Here is a 25256-nt window from a genome sequence, read left to right on the forward strand (position 1 = left end):
GTTATCTTTCCTTTATGATTTTCTTTGGAGCCTTGTATTAACTGATATTCACAGAAATAGGGGCATATGTTGTTCCGCCTGAACAGGAAAAAAAGATTGGCAAAACAATGGAAGAATAAAAGTTTGGGCTTTGGAACAGGCCTCCAATACGTACGCCTCCTTTCCTGTTTTACTTTGGGATCTGTCTATAGATATTGTGCTAATGAAACAATTTTCAAAATGTCATTGTCAGGGAACAAAATCCAGATGCAAAGTGCATATGGTAAATCTTGTGGATTGTAATCCTGCTGAGGTCTGGTTATAGGTATTGTCTTTTTAAGTAGAAGAACCAGTTGGCAACTGAAATTTTCATGTTTCTGTTTAATTCGTTGCATGGTGGTGATCTGGCAAAACTCTAAATTCAGCATATTTGTTGTCTTGTGATCTCTAGACAATTTTTGACTTTGCAGCTGCGAAGTACACAGAAAGTGAAAGTGCAGTTATCAGCTGCTGTGTCCCTGCTGAGCTGGTCCACCACCTTATTCTTGACACCAGGAAGGTGATGAGCTTCCCAAAGACGGAGTGCCTCTTGACAGAGAGTCAACGAGTGTGCTCCCCGTTGCCTGTCGATGTAGAACATCGAGGCTGTGTTGTCCATCAGGACTCGTACCACCTTGCACGACAGGTGGGGCAGGAAGACTCCACATGCCAGCTGGACTACTCAGAACTCTTTGACGTTTATGTGCAACTTTTGACTCCTCCAGGGATCACATCCCTGGTGTTGAGGTCACTGAGATGCGCACCCCAGCCGAGGTCCGAGGCATCCAACACCAATTCGATGGAGTGGGGGACTTGTTGAACGGAACCCCCTCTAGGACTGTCCTGTGGTCAGTCCACCATTGCAGTGAGGTAAGTATCGCCTGGGGAATGGTAACGATCTTTTCCAGGGAGTTTCGGGACTGGGAATAGACCGTCCCCCGCCATTGTTGCTATGAGCTGATTGCCAGGAGGATTGTCCTGAGTAGGGCAACCTTCCTTTTGGACACGGCTGATTGACAGGCCGGCAATTGGTGGTGTTTGATGCCCAGTCGGTACTGGGCCCTTGAAGATGGTTAGGGCTGGTCCCGGAGTTCTTGCTGGGTGGCACGTGCCTCAGAGGGTCTGCGCCAATCTACTGGCAAGGTACGCCTCGAGTCCCTCGATCAGTGCCCCCAGTGCGGGGACCAAAGGGGGCTCTGGTGAGCCTGCCTCTCCTGTCCTGAGGCATGACGGCTGTGGGCGGGCGAACGCTGGCGGGACGTCCCTCTCAATGGGGAACGGTGCCGCTGAGGCGGGAACACACATATCGGTCCCAACGCAGCTTTTCCCCGAGACCGGGGTACCGCAGGGAGCTGGTGTGGGTGGCACCAGGAGCGTCAGGATCTCCTGAGCTGTTTGAAGGGCTTCAGGCATCAACGGCACCTGAAGTTGGCTGTGGCCTACACCACTATCTGGAGTTGCAGGCAAGGCATGGGATGGGATGGGCTGCACTGCTCGACTTGAGCTGGGGCCCGACTTCCCAAGGGGGATGTTGAGCTGACCGACACAGGCCTTGGCTCACCCCCTGCCCTCTCCTTTCGCTTGTGGGAGGTAGGAGATCCTCCCCTCACAGTCTTTTTCAGCTTCTTGACCGGAGCCATGGAGGGAGACCAGCTTGTGGACACTGCCAGCAGAGCACTGCGCATGGTGCAGTCAGACCGCTGCTCCGGTGCCGGAGTGAGTGCCGACTCCATTAGGAGCACTTTCAGACTGATATCACACTCCTCCTTCGTCCTAGGTTTAAAGGACTTACAGACATGGCACTTGTCATTTATGTACCTTAGGCAGCTGGTATGTGGATCGCTGATGGGCATAGGCCATTTGCAGCAATTGCAGGGCTTAAAGCTTGGGGACCGGGGCATGCCCTGACTAACGAACTTCGGGACTAACAAAGAGTTTGAGACTACTAAGGGTAACTAAGAAAACTACTATGTATAAGTACTTTACAGGATTTCAAAGTTCACAAGAACAGAGAAGGAATCAATGCTAGCCAAAGCAGCAGACATTCCAGCACCGTCACTGTTGGCAAGAAGGAACTGAGGGTGGGGGGAGCCAGTGGTGCCCCTTATACCACACCATGTGGGCGCTACTCCAGAGCTGGTTCCCCTACAGATACTGCTGAGGGAAAAACTTGCAGCATCAGTGCATGTGGCGAGCGCACACCTAATATGGAATGGATATGAGCAAGCACTTGAAGAAGAAGAATCTGTGTTCCCAAGGGTCTTATTCTTTCAAATCTGATTTTTTTGACCATTAGCCTTTTGTTTCCAACTGGCCAGAGCAGAGCTAAAATATGGGACACCACAGCGATTAACACAGTCTTCTAGGTGGTTTATAAGGTCAAGAATATTCTGTATGCAGTGTTGGGTTTTTTTGTTTGTTTTTTGATTTTAGAAGCTGTGACGCATGGCTAGAAAAGGTTAAACATCCTGCAAAATAACCCTCAAAAGATATGTGGAGGGGGAGAGATAATGTTTGTGTTTTGTGTATTTACATATGTATGAGTAGGGTCAACAACGTAATCAACAGTCCCTGTCTATGCTGTATTCTGATAATTCAGAGATCTAAAGAACATCCTATTATTTAAATGAATTGTAAACATGGGCTATCTCGGTATTCATCTCTCTTTGAAATGGTGAATGGTAGAGGAACAAGAAAACGGCTTTATGTTAATTTGTATAGCTAAGTACCGGTGATGGACCTCCTTCAAAGTCATCCTAATTACTTTTTGTTCCCTGAGGAACTCCAACTTGTCAAAAGACATGCAATTGACCAAAAGATCCTTGGGTCCTGATTCTGTCTTCTCAGATCTGCTTAGGCGTCATCAGGGGAAATTTGATTCGCAAGACAGAGATCCCATTTATGCTGGTACGCCCTGAATATGAAATTTGGACATTGGACTATGACCTATGAACTGAATTCTAAAGGAACTCTTGCAACTACAAAGCTCACCATCTGTGATATGAATCTGAACCTCAATGGATTGAACTCATATCTGTATGTATATTGATCTTTTAACTATACTTGCTCTCTTTTGTTTTTTAATAAATTTTAGTTTAGTTGATAAGACTTGACTGTAGTGTGTATTTGGGAGGTTGTAGTCTGATCCTTTGGGATTGGTAGAACCTGTTCTTTTATATGATGAAATAAGATTTACAGAAATTTTCATCATATTTGATGTGGGTATCTGGATGGAGGCCTGAGGCTAGATCACTTTAAGGGAACTGTGTTGTTTGGACTTCTGAGTAACCAGTAAGGTAATAAGAAAAGGAGGACTTGTGGCACCTTAGAGACTAACCAATTTATTAGAGCATAAGCTTTCATGAGCTACAGCTCACTTCCTCAGATGCATATCGTGGAAACTGCAGCAGGCTTTATATATACACAGAGAATATGAAACAATACCTATTCCCACCCCACTGTCCTGCTGGTAATAGCTTATCTAAAGTGATTTCCAGCACAAATCCAGGTTTTCTCACCCTCCACCCCCCCACACAAATTCACTCTCCTGCTGGTGATAGCCCATCCAAAGTGACAACTCTTTACACAATGTGCATGACAATCAAGCTGGGCTATTTCCTGCATAAATCCAGGTTCTCACATCCCCTACTCACTCTCCTACTTTTCTGTGTGTATGGGGGTGGGGGGATGTGAGAACCTGGATTTATGCAGGAAATAGCCCAGCTTGATTGTCATGCACATTGTGTAAAGAGTTGTCACTTTGGATGGGCTATCACCAGCAGGAGAGTGAATTTGTGTGGGGGGGTGGAGGGTGAGAAAACCTGGATTTGTGCTGGAAATCACTTTAGATAAGCTATTACCAGCAGGACAGTGGGGTGGGAATAGGTATTGTTTCATATTCTCTGTGTATATATAAAGCCTGCTGCAGTTTCCACGATATGCATCTGAGGAAGTGAGCTGTAGCTCACGAAAGCTTATGCTCTAATAAATTGGTTAGTCTCTAAGGTGCCACAAGTCCTCCTTTTCTTTTTGCGAATACAGACTAACACGGCTGCTACTCTGAAACCTGTCAGTAAGGTAATAAAGAAACTGCTTTATGCTGTCTTGGTGAACCTAAGTATTGGAATATCCACCAGCTTTATGGGGATTGTCTGCCCCATTCTTTGCAGTTCAGCCTAATTGAATGACCACAGCTGGCTCCCCACTAGGACCCCGGTCACAGGAGCATTATAGGTTAAACAAACTGTGTGATGGGTGAAATTCTGTGGCCTGCGTTGTGCAGGAGGTCAGACTAGATGATCATAATGGTCCCTTCTGACCTAAATATCTAATATCTATGAACATGCTGTGGTGTGGAGAAAGTGAATAAGGAAAAGTTATTTACTTGTTCCCATAGTATAAGAACTAAGGGACACCAAGTGAAATTAATGGGTAGCAGATTTAAAACAAATAAAAGGAAGTTCTTCTTCACTCAGCACACAGTCAACCTGTGGAACTCCTTGCCTGAGGAGGTTGTGAAGGCTTGGACTATAACAGGGTTTAAAAGAGAACCGGATAAATTCATGGAGGTTAAGTCCATTAATGGCTATGAGTCAGGATGGGTAAGGAATGGTGTCCCTAGCCTCTGTTTGTCAGAGGGTGGAGATGGATGGCAGGAGAGAGATCACAAGATCATTACCTGTTAGGTTCACTCCTTCTGGGGCACCTGGCATTGGCCACTGTCAGCAGACAGGATACTGGGCTGGATGGACCTTTGGTCTGACCCAGTAGGGCTGTTCTTATGCTGGATGAATTTGATGCTTGCCTCTTTAAATGTCTCAGTTCACACTGGTGATTCAGACTCAAGAACAACCAAGGCTACTGAGTCCTCCCACTGTTGTCTTATCTTTAAAAGTCCCACAAGTATCCAACAGCAAAACAAAATCTATTTTTATTTCTATTAGTCATATAAATTACAGAGATTATCAAACTATATACACGGTTTAATATCAGTTCTGTGCTATTATGTTTCTGGAGAATTACTTACGGTCATTGGTTTTTCAAAGTTTGACTACATCCCCCTGACTATGTACAAATCATTCAGACTAGACAGCAGAAAAAAATGTATTCATTTATTTTAAACATACTCCATTTGCACAGCAAAGAGATGCCAGTTGAATCAGATCATTGGGGCTCTCCCTCCCTTTGCTTTCCCAACAGTTTACAATTGAGGACAATACTAGTGGGGAAGATCTGGACTCCCTACTGCTTATTCTGCTTCTAACCATCTACTCTGATCTTATATCCCTGCCCCAGTGGATTTTTCCCTGTGTTGCTACTTGGAGGTGCTCATAGTGGTTGTGTGCACTGACCCTTACTTCTCATGACCAGAGGAGCAAGAATCCTAAGATTGTTCTAGAACTTCTCTAGAACTTTTCAATTTAATAGTACTATCAGCTATCAGCCAAGCCACTAGGATAAGAGCTAAAACAGGCCCACCAAAGGTAATACATTGGTATTGTTTTACTTTCAGGTCCCAGATACATTATCAATTTAAATGTGAGAGCCTCCAGGGATGGCCCACAAAAGGCCTTAGTAAGATACCTTTGGAGGTGCCTAACAAAATGGTACGGTAAATGTTGAGTGGGGGTTGGGGGGAGTAGGTGGGAGTTGGGGGGAGTAGGCATGAAATCCTGGCCTCACTGAAGTCAATAACGAACCTCATTATCTTCTGTGGGGCCCGGATTTCATCTCAGGTGCTTAAGGGCTTGCCTACACTTAACATGCTTCAGTGGCACAGCTGTCCAACTAGAGTCCCCACCTGCGGAAGGGAAGAAACAGACTGACAGAGCCAGAAGAGTTCCCAGAAGTCACCTACTACAGGGCAGGCCCAACAAAGAAAACAACAGAACGCCACTAGCCGTCACCTTCAGCCCCCAACTAAAACCTCTCCAACGCATCATCAAGGATCTACAACCTATCCTGAAGGACGACCCATCACTCTCACAAATCTTGGGAGACAGGCCAGTCTACAGACAGCCCCCCCAACCTGAAGCAAATACTCACCAGCAACCACACACCACACAACAGAACCACTAACCCAGGAACTTATCCTTGCAGCAAAGCCCGTTGCCAACTGTGCCCACATATCTATTCAGGGGACATCATCACAGGGCCTAATAACATCAGCCACACTATCAGAGGCTCGTTCACCTGCACATCCACCAATGTGATATATGCCATCATGTGCCAGCAATGCCTCTCTGCCATGTACATTGGTCAAACTGGACAGTCTCTACGTAAAAGAATAAATGGACACAAATCAGATGTCAAGAATTATAACATTCATAAACCAGTCGGAGAACACTTCAATCTCTCTGGTCACTCGATTTCTGATCTCAAAGTGACTATCCTTCAACAAAAAAACTTCGAAAACAGACTCCAACGAGAGACTGCTGAATTGGAATTAATTTGCAAATTGGATACAATTAACTTAGGCTTGAATAGAGACTGGGAATGGCTAAGTCATTATGCAAGGTAACCTATTTCCCCTTGTTTTTTCCTATACCCCCCCCCAGATGTTCTTGTTAAACCCTGGATTTATGCTGGAAATGGCCCAACTTGATTATCATACACATTGTAAGGAGAGTGATCACTTTAGATAAACTATTACCAGCAGGAGAGTGGGGTGGGGGGAGGTATTTTTTCATGCTTTGTGTGTATAAAAAGATCTTCTACACTTTCCACAGTATGCATCCGATGAAGTGAGCTGTAGCTCACGAAAGCTTATGCTCAAATAAATTGGTTAGTCTCTAAGGTGCCACAAGTACTCCTGTTCTCTGTGCAGTTGTAGCGCTTCACTGTAGACACTACCTACACTCATGAAAGGGGTTCTCCTATGGGCATAGGTAATCCACCTTCTTGAGAGGCAGTAGTTAGGTTAACAGAAGAATTCTTCCATTGATCTAGTGCTGCCTACATGAGGACTTAGGTTGGCTTAACAACGCCACTTGGTTTGTGGATTTTTCATACTCCTGACCGACATAGTTAAACTGATCTAATTTCTAGTATAGACCAGACCGATGTTGTACCTCACCCTTTGCTTGTACAAATGCATATTTTGCTTGCACAATTAAGTATGCTCCAGACTGCATACTTCCCAGGCAGAACTTGGATATCTATCTTTTGTAAATTGTCAGTGTTTGTTATTCTAAAACAGTTAATTTGTCATGGGTAATTCTGAGAAAAGACAGACTGTCATGACTAACAGTAACATGGCTGCTTTAAAAAGGCAAATGACCTTTTATGTTAAGAACCAGTTATTCTGCTTATTTACATCTGTACCTGAGGCAATTTAGCTCTTTGTAACTTTGCACTATGACGAGGTGCATGTTTGACGGTACTCAGCAAATGAAGCAGCTCTTTGGTCTCCGTTTTATCATTCAGTGTGTCCCTAAGGCCTCGATTATGGCACACCATCTAAACCCTGCATTGAATAAGGACTGTTTCTTTATGGGCTTTTCTGAAGTACTCATCACAGTGCCTCACAACCATGAATAAATGTACCCTCACAACTGTCCTGCAAGACACAGAGATTTTATTAACCCTGTTACAGATGCGGAATGGAGGCACAGAAATTTAGTGACTTTTGAAGTGTAGTGCCTCTAAAGCAGGGGTAACCAACAGGTGGCCCGCGGGCCAAATCCAGACCGCCAGATACTTTTAAACGGACCCCGAAATCTTTTTATTTACTTATTATTGCTATTATTTTTATTATTTTCTCTGGAGTCTGGACCTTGACCGAGAAATTTATACCATAGCAAAAACTAATTTACTACCCACCCTTGCTCTAAAGTTTCTAGAGAACTCTTCTATTTCCATGATCCCCTTCTCCTCCCTCTTCCCTTCCATGGATTTTACTGGAGGAAGATAAAATCTGTCCCTTTGTACTGAAAGCAGTTCATGGCAGGAAAAGCTGACTCCTGGCACCTACGGTCAGTGTAATGAAGGGATGGATGAGAACCTTTAATTTAAAATAAAAGCAAAGAAACAGACTTTATAAAAACAGAACACGAAATGTACAGCATAAATCCTGATTTTCTGAACACATCTTAAATCCCTGTAGTTATTCTAAGGTCTTGCTTTCAAAATGTTCCATGAACAGAACATCTCCATCCTACAGTAAGTCTTGTTTTACAGCAATACTGCAGTCCTTATTTCCATAAGCAGGCCCACTGGGCTAAATTCATACCTAGTGTAACGCCACGGAAGTCAATGGAGTTGCACACCAGGGAAGGATTTGGCCCATTGAGTTAAGAGGTAATATTGCCTTGAGTGAGGACTTCAGTGGCAGGCCCCAAATGATGCCAGATGTTTGTAACTCCAGTGACTTCCCTTGGGAGGCTTCTGATTTCCATGCATTTGAAAGTACACATAGGCCCAAGAAGAACATGGCATTGGCTTCCAGGAAACCCTTATTTACAAAGCTGCAGAAACAACTTCTTTTTTTTTAACTTTCATTTTATAAAGTATTTTGGCTGCTTTGTTGCTCTTCATGGTGTCTGAATTTCAGTCAGCTGAATATGGAGAACTCAGCTAGAAGAGAGGAATGAAAACATCAGCTTTAAGGCAATTACTGCTGCATATTGAAAAACAAAACTAAACAAGCCACAGTTTGCTCAAATTATTTCCAGTGACAAACACACAATCACAGTGCAAACTAAGCCCTGACTTATGTAATGGTTCCACGCCCTGGCCTCTTAAAGAGGCACTGTCTGGTAGTTTAGGTTTAGACCCTAGAACTATACAGAGGGAGATGCCCCACGCACACCCCCACTCACACTCTGGGGAAATTAGGGGCTTGTTTACCTGGGGACTTTGCATGTGGCAAGCTGAGAAGTGGATAGACAGCACACTAACTTGCTGTGCACTAACTCGCCACCTGGACTCTGCTGCTGTCCACTAAAAGTTCCCTCTTGCCACATACTGAGTGTTTGTCTTCACGTACAGTGCCGCAGCTGCGCCGCTGTAGCGCTTTGGTGAAGATGCTCTATGCTGCTGGTGACAGGAGAGCTTCAAATCACACCAGCCCAGCTTCGGTCCCCAGATATTTAAACCCGGGAAGAAATGCAAGAACCTGTCCTGCTTTGGGTGCAACTTGTGAGGCTGAGCCTCCTCATGCTCTGCAGAGAGCTCTGAATGCCGTTCTTAGCAGGCAAGTAAAATAGAAAATGATTTTAAAATAAATAAATACATTTGTAATGTAACTTTTAAGTCTCTCCATGAACTTTTAATGAATGTTTTGTATTTGTTTAGTTAAGACATTTCAGTTCACCTTTAACATCTCTGAGACAGACCCATCGACACCATGCAGCTGGAGTAGTCATTTTCATTAGTGCAAAGTGTCTGTAAAATGCTACCACAACAGAAATGGCAACTACATAAAATGCATGGCAATGGGTGAATCAAGCCCCCTGTGTTATCTGTAAAATCGGTATAATACTTACATACAGTTCTGGGTGTTGAAGCTTAATTAATGTGTGTACAGAATTTTGAGATCCTTGCATGGACTTTTGAGATCCTTGCATTGCGAAGTGCTAAGATACAAAGTTCATAGTACAATGGTCACCATGAAAAAGACATTTCCTACCATACTGAAGAATTCAACTGCATTTAGAATAGGAAAGAACTGCGTTATCTCCCATAGCTCTGTATGGGAACTGAAGGCAAGTGCTGACTTTTTAATGGTTACAACTGTACTCTCACCCTTTTGCACTGCAAAAGAAGCCTTTCTCTCCACTGGTAACTCTTTCTCTCCACAAAGTAGACCCCATTTGCTTAGTAGTAAATTATGAATGAAAAAACTTGCAACATACAGCAGTTTCAATCACTGTGGGACTCAGGTGTTCTCTCAGCACAGCATAAACACTTGGAGACATGGGAAGAAGATCTGATGGAGAATGTGGATCTGTGGAATCATACAGGCTTAAAAGAAACACAAATAAAATAAATAACCTTAAAGATGATTAGGAAATAATGGGAAGAAACCCCTTTGCAACTTAATGCATCAATAAGGGACATGAATGTAATCATTCCATGGTAGATCGGTGTTTGGGTAACACGGATGTAGCAGCAAGTAGCCTGTGAAAGAGCCAACTGCATGCTAATGTCCTATTAGCCCACAACATCAATGAGAATACCTTGAAAAGATATAGCTGCAGGAACACACACAAAACCATACTGTACACTTTGTGCTACTCCAGGAGCACAAAGGTGCCCTAAACCTTGTTTAATCTGTTAATTCTGTCTGCGTAGGGGGATCTTCCTGTGATCAGGAACTGCAGAGGCGCTCCTATACCACTTTCTGGCCACTTGATGCAGGAGCTGTAGTCAGGGAAAGAAAGGTGAAACCCAGCTGCCGTACCCAAGATTCTAGGGGACATTAAAAGTTGGAACACATTAGAGGAGCCTAAAGGCTGCTCTAATTTATTTTGCATACATTCCTGATGCATAGACAGCATCAGGACTGGGGAAGAAGAGGTGGTTTTAAAGCCTTCTTTACTTATTCCCCCAGCCTTTCATTGAGCACTCCTTTGCCAGGCCAGAGAATTGGGACCCATATCTCTGTGTTGCTCTCACTAGGTATTTCCATGGGAAAAAGATGGAATCAAAGAAACTGCGGGATGAAGGGAGGTACACAGACTTAATGAATAACATCCAAAGTGTAAAACAGCTCTTAGATTACTCACATTTTGGAGATTGGGATAAATACAGCAGGCACATAACCTTTGACCCCTCCTTCTGTAGGTCTTGAGACTAAAAAAGAATCAACGTTAGGGAAATTTTCAAAAATGCCCTAAAGTTTCTACGCTTATTATTTCCTGAGATTTAATACAAATATTTTAAAAGCTGTAGAGCATAATGTATTGAAAGGGAAACATAAGTATTTGTTTAATCAGGAACGAGCAACAAGAACATGGGCAACAAGACAGGGCTTGAACCTGCACAGACTTACACACATAAGTAACTGGACTCACTTAAGAAGTTCCTTTGAAGTCATGAGGAGTACTTAAATGTATTATAGGTATGTGCTCTAGTCTTTGCAGGTCTGAGCCTTTAGATGCCAATCCTGCAAACAAATGTTTAACTGAAACCTTTAGCTGCCTTTAACTGAAACCTTTCATGAGGGGACAAAATAGGATTGTGTTCATTCATAAGTAATTCTGACTACACTGGCAATTTTAGTCAATATATATCGCACGGGATCTGCTGCTTGTTTGTCTCTCTGGAATTATAAGTTACTCTCATGAGCTGTTTGCCATTACTAAGTCCCCTGAACCTCAAGTGAGAGGTTCTTGGAACTGAAGAAACAGCAAGTGACACTGCTACATAATTCTGGAAGCAGACAAGCAAGTGGTCTTGTAAATAGAAATAAATATCTGAAACATGGGCAAAGAAATGTAAGTTGAAAATAAATGTATTTCTGTAAATAATGAATTGAATAACTTCCTATAATATGACTGCTTTCACAGAGATGTTTCTTAGCTTGTGCATATCTAAGTGTCATTGTTATTTATTATTGTATTACCTACAATTCATAGAGTAGGGTCCAATTATGCTCGGTTCTGTACAAATACCCAACAAAAACACAGCCTCTGCCCCAAAGAGCTTACAATCTAAGTATACGACAAGAGACAACAGGTGGAAACAATAGGCAGACAGGGGGTGCATGAAAAAACAAGCACAGTTTTTATAAAGGCATTCCATAAAACGAGGTACTGTTTCCACAAGTAAACATTTGTTTTCCTAAGAAAAAAAGTTAATTTGCATATCATCTGAATTTAATGTTACTTTCCAAAAAGGATAAGTATAGACTATAGAGCCCAACCTTCATTTGGCTGACAGCTGTAGTATTTGCCAAAGGCTTTATCTTTGGGAATATCTGGATACAGATATTTCAGTGGATTTTCAGGAACATTGTCTGCCAAAATAACTTTGTAATCTCGCAAAATGTCAGCAAATGGCAGCGCAGTTAAACGACCTTTATTATAGGGTTCCACTGAATGGAACCTTACTTCTCCTGTAAAGACACAAAGGCAATATAATGGTGAATAGGTAAAGAGGTCAACAGTCATAATTAGCTACACATTTCACCTGTCATTTATAGTTTAGGTTGCCTTGAATTTTACACTTTTAAGCTGCACTCACCATTTTCTGACTGGTCCACCCAGGTAAAGGTAATTCCTCCCAGATTGCTTTCACTAAACCTTAATAAAAATGTTCCAGGCATTTTGTCCCTGAGCAAAACTCGTTCCTTCTCCTTGCTCACAAATCCCATTATATACCTGCAAGTATAAGAAAATCATGGCTTTACTTACAGAGTAACTACAGCATCCATTCTGTGGCATTCATTTCCCAACTTTTATATTGCAATGCCAGATAAGCGCCAAACAAAGTAAAAGGCTGGTTTTATAGGCCCACTGCTATAGACCTCACAAAGGCTCAACATGAAGTTAGTGGGAGTTTTATCTGCACAGGAACACAGCATGGGCCCCCATCACAGTGTGGAGCATGAGAAAATTTATCATATTACTTGCCTGTAAACTAACTAAGTCCATAAAGGAGAAATCTAAAATCCACTTCAAATAGTTTCAGTAGAGTTTTCTTCAGACTAAAAATAATTGCAAACAATATGGCATACTTGGAGATTTTTAGGCCTTTGAAAATTCTTTTCTGTAATGCTGAATGTAGACTTAAATAAAGAGAAGGGACAAATGAGGTAAGCATGTTACGTCAATGGACAGTTGCCAGTATATTGCTCACCCGTCAATCCAAAGAGGAAGAATGTGTTTTTTAATTAGGTCCAGTATTGCTTCGAGCCATACCCAAAAGGTAAATGACTTTCCAGATAAATGTTCCTATTGGTAAAATAAACAAACAAATAAAAAGACAATTTCAACCACATCTTTAACACAGTATCAATGCTGCATGTCTCTGTCATTTTCACAGGAATAGTTCTAGTTTCTACTTATCTGAGAATGATAGAGAAATTTATTCAAAGCAGCAATTCAAATCTTACTATCTTGTGTAAAAACAAAATATCTATATGATTTGCTTTTCAAGATTTTTAGAGGAAGTGCTTCACTTTACACTCTTTATTTAGAATAATTAATGTCTATATCATTTCTCCCTCACTATGAAACTATAGCTTGAGAGCACAGCTATTTCCTTCCAAGAATCTTCAAATATTACAAATATATTTTAAATAATGCATCTTTAATATGAATGTATTGGATTTACTTTCCATACTCAGTATTTTTGTCTGATTCTGACAAAAGTATTTAGATGTATTGATTTACAGCCAATCAGTTCTTGAAGTATCTTTGTTTTAGTTCACAAATGAGCATGTAGAGTAATTTAACTTTTTAAAACAATGTTAGGGTCTGGCTCCCATCAGTGATTATGGTTTCTTAAGTCAGTTGTAAGCTAACTGGAATGGTCAAAGAAGATTCAAATAAAACTACTGACTAACGGTCAAGCCATTCATTTTCTAGAGATGGCCTGTATGTGCCAATTTAAACTGCATCGCCATTAAAATGTCTTTTATTAAAAAATAGTTCCATTTCAACAACTTTAAGACAGGTCATTTTCTGGAGTAAATGGTGACCAACTGTGGTTTAGGGCATGAACTCCTCCCAGTCAGATTTAACCATTAGGGTCCTTGTTGCTTCTTTCCATTAAGTAGCATTTTAGAATTTAATTTGTGTGTGCTACGCCTGGAAATCCTGACACAGGGCAGCTCAGAATGGGACCAATCCTGATCTGAGACATGTCAAGTGGGAGGTTTGTCAGTGATGTCAATGGGGCAGAATTAAGCCTGCATGCAGGCACTCAAAGGAAAAAGAAGAATACTTTAATTTTTTTTTTTTTTACAATCCTACCTTGCAGAACTTTGCCCAGGACAGTTGATAATCATTGTAACTAATCTGTTGCCCTAAAATTTAAAAAGAAATATATCAGTCCCTTTGTCTGAAGTTCCTGAAAAAGGTTAATTTGTGATACTTGAATATTAAAGCATTTACATTGTACATGACATTTACCTGAACAACATGATTACAAGCAAAGTTTCTCTATAGGTGGACCTGCAATTTAAACATTACAGCAATGCCCTGAAGCAACTGGGGACTTCTGTTCTATATCATCTTAAACACAGAGTTCCACTTTTTATCTGAGTTTGCTGCTCATGGGCTTCACTTTATCTGAGGTTCTTCTGTTCGAAGTTCTAATAAGAAAATCTTTTATGATACAGACGGCCCCACCAATGTACTCTTCTGTAAATGCTAGCAGAGATAAATATAGGACCTTTAGAGTAACATTGCTTAAAATGTAGTTATTCGTCATGTTGTTTCAAATCTTGAATGGCTTAATTCTCCTGTGAAATATAACCAACCTTACCCTATTTTTTCCCTAGTTACTGAGATAACAGAGGAGGGAGATTGTGTTTAGACAGGGAATGGCACCCGGAAATTGCAACAGGTCCCAGACATTCATCCAGTAACGGGCTCAAACACTTGAAGTGTTTGGGGCAGGAGTGGGAGCTGGGAGGGGAGATCCTTCAGCCTGACCATCTTGCAGGAGGATTGAGATACAGGCACAATGCCTGGGAGAATGCAAACATGTCCTTCCCTCAGTTTTTTTTTTCTATTGTACTTAGGGTTCCCCTTGTTGTGGCTGCAGGTCTTTTGCATTCTCACTCCTGGTCTCGTCCCTCAAATTTTATTAATGTGGTTGCAGCTCTGGATCCCAGCCCCAGAAGAGGTTGACCATGAGCACACTGGACATACGCAACTGCACCTCTCTTCAACCTGCACCACCATCACTTCACTGCAGGAAGTGGCTCTAATCTGGATGTTCCCTCCTCCTGTACAACAAGCCACTAAAAAAAGTGGTTTCATTCCTCTAGGCAAATTGCCTTCCCCTCCCAATCCTCCTGCAGCAGCCTTCCCCAAACCAATAGCAGCTGCCTTAATCCCCTTTTGCTGCACCTCAGAAGTATCCTCCCCACCTCAGTCTCTACCAAAACTAAAATCTAGCTAAGGAGCCCCCTGTGGTCTGTCAACATCTTTTCTTCCCTCCCTCCAACAAAAAGGGCAATCAGTCCAATCAATATCCACCTGACTGACATTAGAAGGAACAGCCTCTCCACCTTTTAACCACAGATAAATCTACCAGCCTCCTCCAAAGCTTGAATCCCCCTTCTGGAGGACAGGTAGCTGAAACCTTCAAGTGTCCATCCTGCTACTAGAAAGCTTACTATGACTTAACTATTACACTTCCTGCCCATAGAGGAGCTCCCTTCTCCTTCATCAGCAGAGCAGGAGTGATCCCTCTTTGCCTTCAGGAGACAAGTGACCCAGAAGATAAAAGGTAGGGTGTGTGTGTGTGTGTGTATTTATTTTAACAGACCAAGACTGCCCTTTCATTTCATAATAGGTTCACAGTTCTTTAACAACGCTTACCATAGTTTGTTGCAACTATGACACCCTTTTGCTTAGCCTAATCGTCTGGAAGTTCACAAGCTAAGGCACTTTTTGCCAAAAATAAGGTGAAACGTACCTTTTTTACTTTAAAAGTATTAACGAACAATTGGCAACGCTGAGCGGAGTGGTGGAGGTAGTTGGTGTTACTGAAAAGTGATGTCACCCGTAGCAATAGCACATGAGAGCACAAAGGGGAAGAAGGCAAACTGTATTTACAAATTGGTTGAGAACTAGTGAACAATGTGGGGGAAGAAGGGGGGTGGTGGAAGAGGGGATTTTGGGCATAAATTTTGACTTCTAACCTGCAAGTGGGCAGAGTGTGGCTTGTCATGTGTAATATTTAGAAGTAAATAGAAATTGAACAGCTATCGTAGTTTTATGGTTCTTACCCATAAGTTTCTCTGCCAGCATATTGAGCTGCTCAGAATTGAGTCCACGACCAACATAAGATGAAAACTGCCAGCTCAGTACTTCTAAGAGTTGACTCAGAGTGGCAGTGGGGGGATTGTTAAAGAAAGCCAGGTTCTGCAATAGAATTCATGCTTTGTTTATACATTGGTAGCCACTCTGAAAAACATTAGACATTTCAAACTGCAAAGAGGAAGTCAGGTGCACCTTAGTTTTGATAGTCCCAGAAGGAAGTGCTGCTAACAATGCTAACAAACAAAAGCTGCCCGATAAGAGCAGGTGTTCTCAGAAGACAATTTCCATCTGGAGCAAACACAACTTCAGTGTGCCAAGTCTATTAACTAATCCTTTAAGACACCCTGTATGGAAATATGTTGTTAAATTCTTTTTATGGCCTGGCTGATGGATTTTTTTTTTCTATTTGAATCCTTTAATCTAGAACAGACTAATGACTGTGCTCCAAAGACTTAGGTTAAGAGTTTTGTTTGGGTTAAAATTGATATCTAGATGGATTGTCATTTGGTCTGCCAATTCTTGGTGGCATTCTGACACATCCTTTCCTGCATTCTCTGTCCCCGCAACATCTACAGGCAACCACCAATCCCCGACTGAAAAACTAGAGGAGCTTCTCATGTACAGCTACTATTATAGCTATTCCACGATATGGTAGCAGTAATGCTGGTAAAGGTAATTGGTGTGACTAACTTAGCAGTCTGTTCTCAACCTACCGCAGACTGGGAAGCAACAATCTTTCCCCTGAAGTTGGAGCTACTAGCAGGTGGTGTCAGTCCACTTACTTATGCTCTAATTTAATAAAAGCACTAACTCCTGTGAAATAAGTGAGGAAAACTGTATTTAATACAGTACAGAAACTCTTATGTATCCAATTTGACAGACTGATGCTCAAGCTATGAGTTACATATTGCAAAGAATTAATCTGAATAATGAAAGCTCTTTTACGTATAACATGTAAGTATATATTAATCACAGGCGTGGATCATTTTTTTCAGTGAAGTTAGTGTTTGTGAATGATATAGGTTTGCAGCATTTAGTACAAGGCAATCTTCTAAGGTGTTCCATATACTCACAAATTAGGAACAGTGCAAGAAGCAGGAGTACAAGACTTCTAAGTACACCCCTTCAATTTTCCCCAGTCCTGTTGCAGAGAAACCACATCAAGAGAGTGAAAGGGTAATTAAATCTACAAGCCCATTCTATCATTGGTCTTTTTACCAGGACTACCAACATGTCATTTGAGAATGTTTGCTCTGTGATATTGAGATTTGTCCACTAAGAACTGTGTATGGTGCCTAGCAGAGTGGGGTCCGGGTCCACGCCAGGAGCTCCTAGGTACTATGATAATACAAATCAATAATAAATAGACTGGAAACTTCCAATAAGTCATTTCACACAGACCAAAAACCAGGAGTCAAATAGTAACAGTTTTCAGTCAATACTGACCTATCTTACATTTGAACTGTTAATCTGGAGGTAAAAAAGGCACCATGTCTGGATCCAAAGGCCCATTCAATCCTCTACATAATGTTAATCATATTATTATAAATGTGATTACAGCTAATTTGTAGTATAGAGTGTATGTACAGGAAAAAAGGCCAGATTTCCTAGAAGTATCAGATCTGGGAAAAAATCTTTTTCTGCTTGACAAGTGGATAACTAGAAACCTGAAATATACAGAAAATTAATATTTGGGATTTGAAGACCTACCTGAGAATCCTTTGACAACAAGTTGTACCAAATAATAGAAGCCCAAGCATTAGGTAACTGACTGACATTGGAAATCATCACTACAGGCAAAGAGCTTGTCTGGTGAAGAAGACAGAGTATGTGAATGTTACAGAGTGTTGCATACAAGGCATTCATTGGGGAATGTATTAGTCTACCAGCATGTTGTTGTTTTTTAAATTAGCATAATAGTTTTGTAGTACTGGAAACTGCAATAGTCTCAATATCGCCTCTTTGTCTTTTGGCATATTCCTTGGGGCAGAGATCTCCTGGGGTGCTGTTGCTGGCTAACTGTTGGTCTGGGGATGGGCCCCCAGATGTTCAGTGAATGTTAGTCTCAGAGCTCAGCTATATGTGCTGGACTCCACAGAGACCCAGATGGCCGGCTGTAGCTGTGCCTAGGGGCTGCCTTATCAGCTGTATGAAAGGGCTGCACGAAGTATAGCTGCCAACAGCCAGTCATCTGTCTGGCAGGGAGGGGATCTATGGTATCCCCTGCACTGTTGGAGGGCTCATGTCAGCCACACTATGATGCGCACAAGTGGTGAACCAGGAAGACCTGCAGTCATGTGTATCATGGGCCCCTAAAACTTTCTCTTGCCATATCATATCATTCTCAAAGCAGCATGCCGTGCTGCTCCACGCGGCATCCCAATCCTGCTTTTATTGAACTCAATGGGAATTTTGCCACTGACTTCACTGGGGGCAGGACTGTGCACGAAATGCTCTGCAGAACATCATATTTATACTGTATCAAAGTGAAGCACGCATAGCCAATTAGAGTTAGCTCAAAAGTTGCTGTAAATCTATGTACTGTGCATCTTTATCCAAGAATTCTCAAACTCTTGTAAGTAACAGGTATTGATTTGGCTTGAGGACAAATAATTGCTTATTCTTCCCCACACAAAAACAGTGAAAACATTCACCTCCAAATCCATAGTCAGACCATACAGGGAGACCTGTGTTTCAAAGCTGATGGAGTGCAGCTCTTCAGTTACCATCTGAGGGCCCTGAGGAAGCAAACACATTATAAAACTGTGAACAAAGCTGGCACTTAAAACTGGTTTTGGGAGCCTGACTACAACCAAACCGTACAGAGAACACAACACTAAAAGAAAATATGTCAGTTGAATATACTGTATAAGCAGAGCCAGTGGAAAATCGTGGGTATTTTATTAAAAAAAAAAAAAAAAAAAAAGCAGCAGTGCCCCGACCTTAAACTCTGCCTAAAACTTCTGCTGTTTTCTGAAGAAGCTAAGAAAACATTGTTAAAGGGATTGTTGCACTTTTAAGGATTGAAGTGAAAAATGAACAAAAGGAACTATGCTTTTTGCAAGTTATAGAGATGGCCTCAAATGTTGTTTTTTCTTTTTAAAAAGCTTCTTTCGTGACTGACAATTTCAATGTAAAACAGATTCCGATTTCCCAGCGGACTCTGTCTATCTTTGGAGGACTGGGAATGCAACATCCCAGAAGGGATAAACTTGAGCAGCCGCTCACTTAGCTTTCCTGCTGCCCGACAGCTCCTCCATACATTGGGCTAGATTGTGCAACTTGCACAAAGAGCTGCATGGAGGCCCTCCTGCACCAGTTGCAGCACAGGGAGAGACTGGGCCTCAGGCACAAACTCTCCCAGGGCTGCTCAGAGCTCAGGGGGGGTGGGGGTGCATGCCCTGCTCTGTACCATCCAAAGGGGTGGTGTATCTTGCTCTCGAGTGTGCTAGAGCTCCACTTCCTTTTCAACCCTTTCCAGCTGATTTGCTCCATGGCGGGGTTAAGTCAAATCCCTGCTTACAGAGAGTATTTATAATTCTCTGTCTTTGCATAGGCCGCAGGAGGAAGGTCTCCTTCCATGACTCCCCTTCCCCTTGCGCATGCCTGCAAGGGCAAATAACAGCCGGGAGCTGTATATCAGGTTTCCACCTCCTATCAGGTCAAAGTTCCCCTCCTGAAACTACCCAATCCTGCCATTCCTAGTATAATGTTCAATGGGGAAAAGCCAGTTTTTTACAACCAAAAGTGAGACACAAACCCAAATGTATGATGTCAACTTTATGCATCATCCAAAGCCATGGAAGGCACAATTTCACTGGCTTTGCAGTTCACCTTTTAAGGTAAGCTTTGAATAAAAAGTCGTGTCGTCCCCCCCCCCCCCCAATGTGGCACAAACCACAGCTGCAGAACCTTCTGATCAATAGGCTTTCACGAACACTTACCTGGAATGAAAGAACTAACCAATCAAAGAATTAAAAACTGTCTGGGCCAGATTTTTAAGGTATTTAGGCACCTAAAGATGCAGATGGCTGCCCAGTGGGATTTTCAAAAGTACCTGACCTCTCTCAGGAGAGATTTCATTTGCCTATTCTAGCTACTACACTCCTTTGCCTTCTCCTTTTTTCAGAACCTGGGACCAGCAGCAGTGTGGCACAAATAACACAGCTATAATAACCAAGCAGGATACTTGTGCTATCTCATTTATGAATCCATTTCTAGAGCCTCAGTATATTTTTTCCCAATTGCAGTTGCAGCATGGAACATTGACAATTGTCTCCATCTGTTAACTAAAAATGATTAACTCAACTTCCCCATCCAGGACTAGAACACTGACCGTATGTGTTTTGAAGAGCACATCTGCAAACCGTAACCACAGACATACTTGGAGAGCAAGTCTGTGCTTATAAAAAGGCAGAAGCTGGTAGAAGTTTGGCATCTGTCACCGCATGCAGCGATCCACCAGCAGTTTTACTTAAACACTCCAAACTAGCTATATAGCTCCAATAATCCTACTGAAAGTCATAGTCTCCTCTTGCCTGCAGCAGATGGAAGTAGCCAGCAGAAAAGATTTGAGGACAAGAAGTAGCCACCCATATGTTTGCACTATCACCTCAGAAAGTGGGGGCCGGCAGCAATACTGAGAAAGCTGGCAAATCTGTGGCATGGCCAGATGAGCCACACACAGGAGAACAAAAGTAACAGACTGGCCAAATCACAAGGATCTTCACATGGAATCACTCTGTCTCTGTGCTGTTTCCTGTCCTCCCCCAGCACAATAGGCACTAGCTGTCTTGCTGCCACTAGGTTCCCCACAGGCTGGCAGCATGGCTGTGACTCCCTCTGATGGTGGAGGATGATCAGAGGATCTGTAGCTGCTGAGAGCTGCTGTAACTGCATTCGGGATATTATACCATTTACCAAACAGAATGGTACACAAAGTACAGCCTTTTCCCGGCCCCGCTCTTCCATCCAGCCCATCTCCCTCACCCTGGTGCCAACACTTATAATTTTATTGTGAATCTTGTCTTTTTTTTTTTTAATGTCAAGTCCCAATTCCTGGAGACCTGTGGTTATGTGAGAATCTCCCCTTACTTTTTGTGGGTTTTCTTTAAATGAATGTTGCTAACCTTCCTGGGTATAGAGAGAATTTTGAAAACGTAAACCTAAAAGGCTAACAAACTAGAAGGCAAATAAAAAACCCCAAACGCTAATTATTTAAAAATCAGGAGACTTTAAAAGATCTCATAGCATCCTTTGGGGGCCTGATGCATATATTTTGAACACTTGGGAGTCCTGATAGTAGTTTTGAGTGGACACTTGGCACCAAGAATTCTCAGGGGGAGGATGTGATCTGTTGGAGGAATATATTCTCTCACTACCTGTCCCATCTGCATAGGCCTCAACTTTTCTTCATGCCATCCGTGCTCTTTTGCTTCCCACAGGGTTGCATAAAGGGAGGGGAGCATTTACACTATGTCTACACTAGAAAGTTCAAAGCCCTGCTGCGGGAGTGTGAGTGTGGTCAAGTGCCGGTGCTGGGAGAGAGCTCTCCCAGGGCTCCTGGTAATCCACCTCCACGAGGGGATTAGCTCTGAGCGCTGGGAGAGTGGCTCCCTGCGCTTGGAGCCTGTCCACACAAGCTCTTTAAAGCGCTCAAACCTTCTGCTTTTTCACACCCCCGAGCCAGCAAGTTAGAGCGCTATAAAATGTAAGTGTAGCCAAACCCTTGGATAAGACCACAGCATCTGTGACTAAATCCAAACTTAATAGGAGGTGCACAAACTAAGGGCAGGGCAGTAGCATTTTACACCCACTTTGCACTCATTTACCCTAGTGCAAATTCACTTCACAAGGCACGGAGCACCAGAGAATCGGACCCTGAGTTTCAGTTTTACTAATCAACTGGTGAATTGTTCCAGTCAAGAATACAGATGTGTGTGCAAAAATGTGTCCTGCTTGGTTTTAGGTTGTGATGGGTTTTTCGTTTTTGTTTAAACCATCCATGCTGATCTTTTTCTTGTTTTGCACATAAACTCTATGACTAAGGCCTGGTCTATACGCAGTTTTTGTACTCTTATAATTGTGTCTTTTAGGAATGTGGGGTTTTTTAAAGATATATTAGTATAACCCCTAATGCGGATGCAGTTAAACTGGTAGAAGGGTACTGTAGACCAGTACAGCTTTTCCTCTTCCTGGACAGGAATACTCCATACTATGTTTATACTGGAATAGCTGCATCCACACTAGAGGGTTATACCACTTTAACTATACTGGTACACTTAAAGCTGTACGAACATTCATGTGTAGAATTCTAATTTTTGTTTCAATCTTATATTAAACAAAAACCAGAGGGAAAAATAGCAAACTTACTCGAAATACTAATTCATACTGATGTCCCTATACCGATATTAATGGTATTTGTTTAAAGGTCTGTTTTTTAGAGAGCAAGAAAATGCCTATTTTGAGGTTATGTAAATTTTTCTTTGGGGTATATGGGAGAATTATACTTTTAGACCATTCTAGGATGCAATCACTCACAACATCTGTTCACTTTACAAAGCAGAAGTGTACATAAGTCTCCCAACCGTCAGAGGGCATGGATAGTCCAGTGTGTGTTAGTTATTCTGTAAATCTGAAGTTTTATATTATAATCTAACCACAAGGGGGCACACTAAGACCAGCTACTGATAAATATTACCAAAGTAGGACCAAATTCAATGCTGACTGAAGAAGGCACAACCCCATTGACTTCAATACAATTACACTCTTATTCCACTTGTGAATTTGGCCCTCAGTTTACTTGTTTAATGAACTGTTCTTACTGGATTAAAAAAAAAAAGTTTGTGGAAACATTTCTCTTGTTCTGGGTTTCATAAAACTTTGTTTTTACAAAATATAAATGTTGGGCCCAATTTAAAAGAATACTCCTTAAGAAGAAACACATGCATTTGGATACATATATCCTGCTGTCTAACACAACCGTTTTTGTTGTATAAAACTGAGGCTTTTTCATTCAAACTTCTAAGAAATTTATTTCTGAAAAGTTCTCGTGTATTTTTATTATATTACAACTGTCTACTGTTCAGTTTATCATGACTGTGTTTATTTCAAAAGCTAACATGCCTACAAATGAGATTCGCGGAAATCCATTCTAAAATACTTTTTATTTGAAAGTCATAAAAAAAAAACACATTACAAAACTAAAAAACTTTATACCTCATTTCCTTTGCTTCCAGCACTTGATTTCATTTCTTTGGGTTGCTGTAAAATGGAAATTAAGATTTATATTCAGGAAGTTTATAGACAGAAATATTTAGCAGCCGTATTCGCTACAGTGGTTCTACTACTATGGTTGTATAGTGATGGTCTATTTGTGCTGTGCATCCTTCAGAAACTAACATATGATTTCTTCAGGGATCTCAAAATAGTAAGTAATTGTTCCATGACACTAAATGGCCGGTGGAATCAAAATTTGTCTTTACATAAACTAATGGCACTGGATAATCCTGTGATAAGTACACGATTTACATTCAACATCTATAGTTCAGGCTCTGATTGTGTTTCTTCATAAATCTATTCAGTGATTATTTTAAAGAAAAGTTTTTTAAATACACAATTAACTCATAATATTTCAATAAAGCTAAGTTCATAATAAAATAACTAAACAAGAATGCAAAAAGTGAAGACTTGCATTCTAATTGCAGACTGCATTCTAATTGCAGACTCCATTCCTGCAGGACTTCTATGATACCCCACAGTGGTTCAGCCACAGAAAGAGACCACAGCACATCACTGGAGATGTAGTCCCGTCAGGCAGCAGGACCAATCAGGAGAATGGGGACATGAAAGACCCAGCATTAATGTTGATTTTGACAAAACTCCATTTTTGATAGGAAAATTTTTCATTCCAAGTATTTTAAACACCCCTTTTCCTTTATTTAATTTTCATCTACTTGGTCAGTTCATTTGTTCATTCAAGAAAATATCCAAAATAATTATCAGTAGCAAATATGGAAACTCAAACGCTACAAATCATATGAAGTCAGATTAAAAATCTAGAGCCACTGGACACAGAGGGAACGGGAAGGAGATTGGTTTGTAGAGCAGAAAGTACATGGTACCTAATCTTGTGTGGAGTATTAACAGTGAACATTGTATAGCATATATTTGATAAAGAGAGTAAAAGCAAGTACTATGAGGCTATGTGTGCTGTTTCTTTAAAACTCCAGCAAAAAGCAGGGCATGATGGGGCTGTGAAAGGTTCTAGGTAGAAGCTCTATAGTGAAGCAGAGAGAAAGAAAGACAGCTGTAAGAATGATATAGTTTTCCTTGTTCAGGTTAAAAAAAAAATTCTGTGATTGCTCTACCAATGTCACATGACAAGAACAGTACCTTGCAAACTTACCAAATGTCTAAATTCTACAGACAGACTTCCATTTGCAGATTCATCCATATTCATAGCTTTGACATGAGTGCCACATAGAACAAATCTGCGATTACTAGAAAACACATTACAACAATGTACACAATGGCAGATAAAATAATGTGGGATAAGTTAAGAAGTCTCAAACTTTTATAGCCTTACCTTACAGTTGACACATTCCTTAAAAAAAAGAAAGAGAAAATATATCCTGTAACCCAGTGTGTGTGTGTGTATATATATATATATATAGTATGCACTCAAACTAAATAGCGCCTTTTTAAAAAAGAGCAGATTAAATTATGCCTTGGCCTCTAAAGGTCCATTCATATTATCAATGCAGCTGTGACTTTTGCTCTGTAATCAGGCAGGCACATAGCTAGTTATAAGTAATATGACAGGTTTCAGAGTAACAGCCGTGTTAGTCTGTATTCGCAAAAGGTAATATGATTCACTTTGTGCCTCCACAGCCTTTTTTCAGCCATCAGAGCTAGATGTGCATATCCAAAGCTACCACTCTGCCTAACTATGTTTGCATCAATGCATTCTGGGAAAATAGAGGCATCTGTACAGCAGGGCACAGAATGACTGGAGGACGTGCACAAAGCATCAATATGTAGGGCAGTGCACTCTGAGATGTCCTCCTGCCCAGACACCTGGGAAGAAGGAGGACTAACCAAATCACACTGTAAAAAGAAAAGGGGGGGGGGGGCTCAGAGGAACCACTTACAGGAAGACAGCCATGTGCCACGCTCAGTCTCTGGCAGGGGTGGAACACTCTAAGCTTCCATAGTTATTAACTATAGCACCAGTCCTCCAAGAACATGCTTAACTTTACTACCCTGAGTAGTCCAACTGAAATCAATGGAACTATT

General features: G+C 41.6%; 1 protein-coding gene across 1 annotated transcript in view; it reads right to left on the reverse strand.

Moving 5' to 3' along the window:
- Nucleotides 1–4976: 4976 nt before the first annotated feature.
- The window catches only part of STAT4 (signal transducer and activator of transcription 4), a 62218-nt gene continuing 41938 nt past the window's right edge, over nucleotides 4977–25256 (reverse strand). Inside the window, exons 12-24 of the mRNA XM_084643373.1 lie at nucleotides 24547–24564; nucleotides 24367–24460; nucleotides 23178–23222; nucleotides 18614–18697; nucleotides 17670–17768; nucleotides 15926–16061; nucleotides 13938–13990; nucleotides 12820–12914; nucleotides 12205–12341; nucleotides 11885–12076; nucleotides 10746–10812; nucleotides 9873–9981; nucleotides 4977–8592 (exon numbers count right to left, since the gene is read on the reverse strand). Coding sequence (XP_084499499.1) covers nucleotides 8566–8592; nucleotides 9873–9981; nucleotides 10746–10812; nucleotides 11885–12076; nucleotides 12205–12341; nucleotides 12820–12914; nucleotides 13938–13990; nucleotides 15926–16061; nucleotides 17670–17768; nucleotides 18614–18697; nucleotides 23178–23222; nucleotides 24367–24460; nucleotides 24547–24564 — 1156 coding nt within the window. The 3' untranslated portion in view covers nucleotides 4977–8565. The remainder of the gene's footprint in view (nucleotides 8593–9872; nucleotides 9982–10745; nucleotides 10813–11884; nucleotides 12077–12204; nucleotides 12342–12819; nucleotides 12915–13937; nucleotides 13991–15925; nucleotides 16062–17669; nucleotides 17769–18613; nucleotides 18698–23177; nucleotides 23223–24366; nucleotides 24461–24546; nucleotides 24565–25256) is intronic.

The sequence above is a fragment of the Lepidochelys olivacea genome (genome assembly GCF_965140295.1).
Source record: "Lepidochelys olivacea isolate rLepOli2 genome assembly, chromosome: 11".
Lineage (NCBI taxonomy): Eukaryota > Metazoa > Chordata > Testudines > Cheloniidae > Lepidochelys > Lepidochelys olivacea.